This window comes from Aquila chrysaetos, chromosome 2 (assembly GCF_900496995.4).
Source record: "Aquila chrysaetos chrysaetos chromosome 2, bAquChr1.4, whole genome shotgun sequence".
In the NCBI taxonomy this organism is placed as follows: domain Eukaryota; kingdom Metazoa; phylum Chordata; class Aves; order Accipitriformes; family Accipitridae; genus Aquila; species Aquila chrysaetos.
This window is the reverse complement of record NC_044005.1, coordinates 42,383,660-42,392,901: the sequence shown is the minus strand read 5'-3', so window position 1 is coordinate 42,392,901 and position 9,242 is coordinate 42,383,660. Positions and strand designations below refer to the sequence as shown.

Below are 9,242 nucleotides of genomic sequence, written 5' to 3'. Positions count from 1 at the left end.
CTGTAGGAGTCAATGACAAGTTATTTTATAAAATGACCTGAGGCCCCACCCATCTCATCTCTATAAGTAGAGGACTCCCCTCCCATTGCCGAAGACGGTAAAACGCCAAGGATGACTGCTCCGGGGAAGGATCTTACGGGGCAAGCGCAACAGCCAAAAGGGACGCGGTACCTTCCTCTGGCCGGGAACCTCTCCCAGCCTGGCCTCGCTCCTCGGGTCCTGCCACGGCTGCCACCGTTTTCTGTGGTGAGCAGTGTCCCAGGCCGTCCTGCCAAGCCGAGGAGAAGCACCACGGCTGAAGCCTGCTCCTTCAAACCCAGCTCTTCCCCACCCGCCGCATGGGGACGGCCCCGAGCAGAGAGCGGCGGCAGCTCCTGTCGGGGGGAAGCTGAGCCCTGGAAAAAAGCCTCTGTGTGTAAATAACTACCAGTGACCTGCCTGCGTGCAGGCACCCACCTGCCCACTTCGGCCACGGCCTCCCTGCAGGTGGGGGAACCCGAACTCACTGCCCTGCACCACACGGTAACCCGCCGGGAAGGGCCACCCCCACCACCTGGCAGGTTACCGCGTGGACCGTCGGGTCCCAGCTCCTGGGCTGCTCCCATTTCTTCTTCCCGGGGGAAGAAGGCCAAGGCGCGGGCACGGGGCCGGGTCTTTGGTTTGCAGAGGAGAGCTGGAGGTAGGGGAGGTGAGTGAGGGGCATGGAGCAGCAGTACCAGATTGTGTGTGAGAGGACGGCAGGGGAGGAGGAGGTGGACATTTGCAGGGGTTGGCAGAGATCTTGAGGTCAGTGCCTACGGCTACAAGTGTTACCTGGGACTACTCGTGCACCTGGCAGCACCCTAAATTCGACAAAAAAAGCAAGGAAATATATAATAGCTGTGCAAAGCAGATAAGAGTTATGCTTTCATACATTTTCCAGGGAAAGGCAACTGAACTTTACACGGCAACTGCAGGAAACTCATGTCAAGATGAATGGAACATACTATCCAGCGGTTTTTAGTTTTATTAGTTTTGTTTTACAGAGATTTTGTTCAACCAAAGAGCATGAACAAAAGAGCACATGAACATCTCCAGGCATACCCAGTGGAAATTACCATCTTCAAACACAGAAAAACAAATGAATAACAAACTAGCAGCCCCAGTAACAGTAGGCTGTGTCATAGCATCTGCATCTCCAGCATGAAAAGTAGCTCTGCCCACACATGAAGTACAAGAGCATCTTTTGGCCTCAGGTCACAGACACCCTGAGCTGCATCCTGGAGGACTCCTCTTGCAGCTTAATTTAGAGAGCAATCACTCATCTTTGGTTTTTTAGCCTCATCAGAAAAGAAGACCTGTCTGACCTTGGAAGACCTGCCATGGGACACTAAAAATAGCAGTACACTTGTCATTAGAGCAGGCCAGCTTTCCCAAGGCTGATTAGTTTGGAAGACCATTAGCATAAGTGATAATATTCACCTAGAAACCCCTCTAAAGGTGACAAATCTTAAGAAAGTTGAGATTTCCTGTCCACAAGGAAACCCATGGAAAAGAACAGGCTGATTCTGTGTACAGACTTCCAAGTCTGCGGAGTTAATTCCCCATTATATGCACACTCGGCCATCTGGAATGATCTGTACAGCCTTCAGCTAAATCAGGGTATTCTGCTCCCACCTGAGTGACTCCACAGGGAATGCCATAAAGAAAGAAAACTCTGAGGATTTCATTAAGAACTGAACTAGTGTTATCTAATCTAAAATCTGAATGTACAAAACTGGATGGTCTCAATTTGTAGAAGAAAAGCAGAGGCTCCAAGTGGAATGATTTTATTTCTTTACGTTCCATATTTCAGTAATTTAAGGAGAGATGAAGCAACATAAACTATCTGCTTCACAGATCTAACTGTAGTTGCCCTGGCAGCAAACAGCACACTACTCTCATCCTTTAGTGCTTGCTAGACCTCATACTCCCTCTAAATACTTAGGTTTCTTATTAACACTACAACCCAGTTTGCAGAAGCATCATTCACTTGGCAAAGGTACCTGTGTCACGCCTGACTGCAGACACAGGCTGTGGAGAAATGGAGCTCCCTGACAAACTTAAAATTTTTCAACATGTTCAAATATAGCTTTGTGATTCCTTTTATCACAGCCTTGGACTGGACCAAAACTGCTGATAACCAGTGTCCCCCTAAATGCCTTGCAACCCTATACGCTTGCCTAGCCTTCGAACAGGCCAGGCAAAATGAGCCTGGGGCTATTCTGGCAAGCTGGACCACAACCAGGACCGGCTGTGACCACCTCACTTCTCTCAGACATGTAGATACTTCTATATAAAAAAACTGCATTAGAGAGCAGAGTCAGATGGGCATTCTGGCTCAGCTACATCCTCTTCCTGCAGGAGGAGCAGTGTCCTAGACCATCACTTGTGCAGTTAGTGAAGTAAGATGTGGAGCAGGAGAGGAAACTCAGAGGAGGCAGGGACACTACTGTCTGTCATCTTACCCTGTCTTACTCTTTAACCAAAGAATTTAAAAGTACTAGAATATATTCCTGTTAGGACATGACGATCATACTGAGAAAAGTATGGCACTTTATCTCCATTACCTATATCCATCAGCATTTGTATGCATCTAGCATATAACACAGCTCTGATACTGAAAGGTATTACTTTCCCAGTAGAGAGACTGGCATCATTAATGACTTTTTACCTCACTGCACTCACAGTTAAATACTTGTCTGTGTTTCTTTCATGTTACAGTTACTGATGCACCAGATAAAGCCCAGCACTTACCATACCGGTCTTAGAGCAGCCTAATTGGAGATTTATGGTCCATTTTATGTCTCTCAGATTTTATGCATGTTGCAAATGTACAGTCCTCAGTGGTTACCTGTACACTGAGAAAGTCCTCTGTGCCTGGAGTTGTGTCGCTGTGGGACATTTTCTGTACTTGGAGAAGCTTTCCCAGGAGTACAGTAAACTAGAAGAGCGGCTCCCAAAGTTTTCTGAATCACTGTTCACCCTCCACACTTCGGCAGGCTACGTGAAAGTTTATCATCTGCTCACAAGCTGGAAACCAGCATGAGGGCAGTATGACCAGTATGGTGCTTCCTCCTGTGCCCCAAACCAGCTGTGTGTTACAGGCCATCAGCTCCTGCACCAGCAGCTGTCATGGACCAGAGCTTAAAAGTGACCAGAAAAGGTATTTGTTAAGGGTCTATAAAGGATTTTCTGAATACTCTTCTGCACATGGGACCAAAACATTTAATCTGTAAGAAATTCTAGGATATCATATCATATCATATATCATATCCTATCATCTGTTAAATCTCTAAAGTAAACTACATCATATGTTTACAAAGTAGATACCAAACCAAAACAACTGCAGCTCAAGGAGGTATTTGGAGCATGGCTTACTTTCAAGACTGGTTGGAACAATTTTGGATGTCAACTAGCTGAGTAGCAGAAATTGCAAAATTAAAGAAGCAACTATCAATTGCTCAAGATTTAGAAGTGCATATTAATATATGTAGAAACTTGCAGCTCCTTAGCTGATGGTTATCAGCCTCTAAGGATACTCCATTACCTCAGCAGAAGAAAGGAAATAGGAGAGGAGAAAACATTTCATATATTTAGAGATTATTAGCTGAGAGAGAGAAGGGTGCAATAAGCAGCAGCTGGCAGGAAAAGTCATACTGCTATGGGCCGAAAGACCATCTTTTCCCAGTGTTCAAGGGCAGAGAAAAGAAGAGAGAGCTGGAAGCTAGAAAGCACTCACAGTATGCATATTAGGTGTCTGTAAGCCCAGAGTGGTCAGAATCTCAGCAGTAGCATTTAATGCTATCACATTTTCTGGATTAGGGTTTTTCAGTTGCTATTCTTTTTAATGGAACTGCCTGTCAAGACTTCTTTGAAGAAACTAGAAGAGGGATATACCTTTATCTCCATTTAAAATGTTTGTCTCCACCACCTTTTTGTTCCTGATTTCCTCTTTCTCTTCTTCTTTCCATTCCCTGCCATCTTTTCTTTCCCATTGCCTTCTTGGCTTTCCAAAACATCCATTTCCTTCCTTTGTCCATCTCAATACCATGTAGCTATAATTCCCTTTTTCACTTTTATTCCAGTATTATAATTTTTTTTTTCCTTCCTCCCTCCCTTGCTTTTTATACCACACGTTTTCTTAATTTTTCCCCTTTGTCTCACATATCTCCTCCATACTGTAATGGTACCTCCAGAAGCTTCAAGTCTGAATGATGGAGGTGTGGTCATATTTGGAACAAGCATGAATACTACAAGCATTAGGGCAGCTGGGATCAGGCCATGACATCTGGATGAGACACCCAACTGCACGGAGAAAAGGGGATAAGCAATAGTGGGTTGAAGGGAGTGCAAAGGAGACCTCACGACCCAAGGAGGAAGAAACTGGAGACATGACAAGACATCCCAGAGTTTTGATATGAAGACCTGGAGGGGTGGGAGGAGTGCTGGGGAAGTGCTTTATGAATGCTGCAGGTGTGCTGGGCTTCAGTGGAAACCCTGCAACAGACTTTCAGGAGGAGCTCAAAGGTACAAAACTTCAATGTCATGAAAGACACACAGCTCTCGCCCATCGCTGCCTGTTGACCAGCATACCATTATCAGGGCATGAGGAAACCAGCCCTGCTGGAAATGAGGCCCTGATGGCCTCCTCTGCAGCACTGTCACTCTAGTGAGATGGCGGGATATTGCACATACACAGCAGAGCTTTACATTTGAACAGGTTTTGGCACAGGGTTTCTCAGAAGTGAGTCCTGCTCTACCACCCACATTCTCTGGTACCCCGTGTAGCAGACACATTTCCCGTCACTCATGTGGTGCAACCTGCAGTCTCATAAACGAATAGTTCACGTCACTCAGGCTATTTGCAATTATCTTTTGTTTGATCACTCTTTGGGCTCCCGAACAGCATAAAATGGTGCTGCCAACCATCCCATTAGCTTCTACTTCTTCAGTGGCACTCACCTGACAGGACTGCCTGAGTACTCACACGCCTCATGAGGGGTTAAAAAATCCCACTGCTGCTTTCCTTAGGTTCCTACAGGCTGAATCACTTCACTGAGCTGCCCAGTTCTTATGCACCTTTGTGATAATCGGAAGGGCTGGGGCAAAGGTCCAACTGCATGCTAATCCCTTCACTTACCTACAGATAATGAATAGTTAAGAAGGAGAAGCCAGACACAGAAAAGATGCAGAACATATTAATTACAATTAAGGAGGTCATCATGATAGTGTCTGTAGTTCCTATTACCACGGCTACCAAGAGTTCTGTCTTTTAAAACATTTAGGAAAAATCATGCTAATTCCTGTCGGCACTAACACTGTGATACAGCATGGGCCTGGATTTTTGCAATGCTTCTCCCCCCCTAGTTTGTTTCCTCCTTTGAAGGGAAAATTCCATGAAATTACTCCTACTTCCTGTGAAAAAAGGGACACTCCCAACCCGCAAAACCAAAAGAGCTTTTAAATGCCCACATCTGCAGCTGTTACCTACATTCTTTCAATGCCTCAGTACAGCCCAGAGGCTGAGCATGGGAAACATACCCTATTAGCAGCTGAACCAGAACAAAAACCGCCAGAAGACAAAGCCACACAAAGCCTCCACACTGGCGTGCAAGAACTGACAGCCAGGATCTTCTGCGAGTGTTCTGTGCAATTAATTAATAAATTTAGTGATAAAAAGCAAGCTGAGTCCAACAAATTAACCAACCCCCTAAGTCACAAACAAAGCACCCTTACTAAACATGGACCAGGAGGGCTGACTAGATGCCAGTCAGGAGAACAGGCCACTGCTGAGGAGCAGTCACCTGGAGACACCTCTACAATATCTCAGAGAGGAAGAAACCAACTGCAGATGGCACGGTGGGGCTGGTGCCCTTCCCCTCAACTCAAGAGCATTACTGACGGGCTTGTTACATATCTCTGGGTGAAGGCCTCCAGTGCCCCAGGAAAAGGATGGCTGGATGGAGGATTAAGCCAGACCTTTTTCAGGGTCTACAGCAATGCAGGATGTTTGGGTATTTTCAGGGTAACAGCAAGGACCTTGCTGTGGGACTCAGGTGGCTGTGGGTGTATCTGAAAGAAGAAAGTCATGGATGTCTGAGGATTGCAAGGAGAGAATTGACAGGAAGACCCAGTTATTGTCCAAGAGCTTTACCCATACTGAAGGCACCACTAGGAGCTATTGTGTGGGCCTGGCCAGACTGTCAGGAGGTGTGATGGGCTCAGCCCCTGGCAGGTACAGCAGAGCATGCCTTAGTGGCACACTGGGAATAAATGAGGCTTTCCTGTGTTAAACCAACAAACAAAAACACAGCAAGGGTAGCAAAGGGGTATAGTTAATGGCAGGGATGGAAAGAGAGAGGTAGGGTTCTTGAAATTTGGTGTCATCAAAGGACTTGGATGGCAGGGGTGGGAACTCCATTTGCAGCTCTTGGAGATGCCCAAAACCCCAGCTGGAAGATGGGCAGGTGGGAGAAGTAGCAAACATGTGTGTCACCCCAAATGGGTTTGCCATAATGATCAACAGGGAAGCCCAAGAGGGAGTTAGAGCTGGGACAGAGGAGAGGCAATGCCGAAAGGGACTGCATGACTCAGCAGCAGAGATTACAAAGAGAGGAGCCCTTGATGAGCACCGGCAAGTAAACAGCCATTTCAGCACACTGGAGGTTTGAACCAGGGCTGCAAATCGGATGGAGGTGTGAGGGCCTGAAAAGCAGCTGGGGCAAGGACACACCACCCCTAAGGGGGCTAAGGTCATCAGAGGTGAGCGTGGGAGACTAAAGACAAAGGCTAGAGAAAAACAAGGCATAAAGGAATGCTTGAAGGAAGAGAGAGAGACAGATGATGACAGCAAGAGGGAATAGAAATTTTCAGCCCTTTAGAGGTTCATATTTCATTTTGAATTAAGGATTTATTTTCTATTTTAGCTATGATTCATTATTCATAGCTCTGTGTTTGCCAATGCACGTTACTTCAGCACAGAAAAGTCACTGTGTTTCATTTAAATTTGAAGCAATTAAGTGCAGCTGATACTGACTGAAGCATTATCTTTTTTTAGATTAGTATCTTTGTTGTAATGAAACAGATTTACAGAGTATTTGCATCATTAAAATCCTTCATAAAGCAAATAATTATTTTGATCTTCATCTCAAAAATAAGCAGTTTGAACAAATTGCCTTGTGCTATTTATAGTAGTTGCACAGAGCCTGTGTCACTTGTATACAGTCAGGGACTGACAAAGTTATGCAATTACCCATGAATTACTCATGGATATCAGTGTAAAGCACTTAGCTTGCCTTCTTACCACAAAATCTGAATGTCTTTCAGGTTTTGATGTTTTTATTCTCACAGCATCCCACCCTATAATAACAAGAAATACTATTAAACCTGTTAAAATTAATGGGATGTGGATGCTGAGCTGGATCCTCTAAATACAATGAGTGTCCAGTGAAAAGCACAACCCCAGGTGAGGTACTTACAAACACCAGAAGAGCTTATCCTGACTCACAACAGCGTTTGAAACGGTCACTTCCAGGGGATTTTTCCAAACCTAAATATTGCTAATAATAAAATATTCCTAAATATTACAATAAAACTTGTAAATTCAGAAATATAGAAAATGTGTATTTTCCATGTGAAATCTCAGATTTTCTGTATCTTTTATGTTTAGTTTTGCATGTTATTTCTAACAAAATTTCTTGCTGACACTGTAAGAAAATACAGTTTTCTCTTTTTCTTTGAAATTGTCCACATTTATTATGTATTTTTCTGTTGCACTAGATTTGAAATAAATTAAATATCTGTAGCTTATTTGTCTTCACATATACCTTCTACTAGTGTAGTAAATTTTGAAAGAATTTGTATTGCTGTCCCACATTCATGCATTTAAAAAACTTGTCAACAAGCTCCATATATCCTAACCTTTGATTTACTGCATATACATGTGTATACATGAAAAAAATGTTCACCAGCAGTGAAATCCAACATAAAGCATGAGACTAACCATTATTTTGTTCGATTGGTTTATCTAGGATCACCACGTGGTGGAGAAGAACCACAGGCTGAGTCAAGTCTTTGTACTTTCCCAAGACCATTGTGCTCATTCACAAACAGGTCTTGATTCTTCTGCAGGGAAAAAAAAAAATTATATGGTGTCTTTCTGAAACTCAGGACAGTGTTTATTTTTTGTGTTGTCGTTTCTGCTCTATGGCTGAATTCAAAGCCTGAAGGATCAGATGTTTGTTGTTCTGAATGTTGTAGCTGGTCAGATCTACCAGCTTGTCGAACTCTTCCTCTGTGTAGGTAAAGCTGTTTAAGCAATATGGGGAAAAAATGCTGGAAACATCCACATTGCCCTGCGCCATCTCAGCAGGGCTGCGCTCCACACCTGACAAATAAAGAAGGGTCATCAATGGCGTATAGATGTGGTCCCATGTCCCACTTTCCAGCTGGGGCACAACGTTGCTCCTCGCTACCTTGACACCCACATTACTCTCCCATGGGAGCCACAGCAGGGGAGGAAGGGGGCCATGCTTGACCATGTCTCCCATCCCGACACAGCCAAAGGGTGACCAGGTGGTGAGAGGACCATCTCTGTCCCACTGCTTACCAGGCTCTTTGTATTTTCTGAAGGTGTCATTCACCAGCGGGAAAAACACCACTGTTGGCGCCTCTGGGGTCTCTGTGTCTTCGAAGATGTAGCACTCCTTTAGATTTTTCTTTTCTTCTTCACTCAGGTGGACTTTGGGAAATGGGATTCCCTGCTTTAGGAAGTACTTGGAGGCTTCTTCCAAAGGCTGCATTCAGACAGAAAAAAAGAAAAGGTCAGAAATTCTGCTACCGCCCAACTTTTCCTAATGCACAATGCATCCATCAAAGGCCCTTCACAAACACCTGGGAGCAGCGTTCACTGTCAGTATTTCTTCTAGCCTTTGTCTCTTGCGTGAGATATTAAGTACTAGTTATTAACAGAACAACAGTTCAAGACCCAGCCTCCAACTTGCACTCCTGATTGTTGTCTTACCTCCTTCTCCTCCTCAGCCTTTATCTGCAAGATAAATAAGATGTTCATGGCTGCGGGCAAGGGTGACCTAACTGCTTAGGACACAGAAACATGCCCCTTACTGGAGAAAATCCTGAAATGAGCAGAATGGACAGGAATCTGAAATGGTACGTTTTTAAAATACGAATTCACAAAGGTACAAACATTTTGTTGACTTGGC

General features: G+C 44.6%; 1 protein-coding gene across 1 annotated transcript in view; it reads right to left on the bottom strand.

Annotated features, from left to right (window-relative positions):
• Nucleotides 1-7,932: 7,932 nt before the first annotated feature.
• Nucleotides 7,933-9,242, bottom strand: part of LOC115336931 (cytosolic phospholipase A2 epsilon-like) — a 35,391-nt gene continuing 34,081 nt past the window's right edge. Inside the window, exons 19-20 of the mRNA XM_030004744.1 lie at nucleotides 8,630-8,816; nucleotides 7,933-8,407 (exon numbers count right to left, since the gene is read on the bottom strand). Coding sequence (XP_029860604.1) covers nucleotides 8,199-8,407; nucleotides 8,630-8,816 — 396 coding nt within the window. The 3' untranslated portion in view covers nucleotides 7,933-8,198. The remainder of the gene's footprint in view (nucleotides 8,408-8,629; nucleotides 8,817-9,242) is intronic.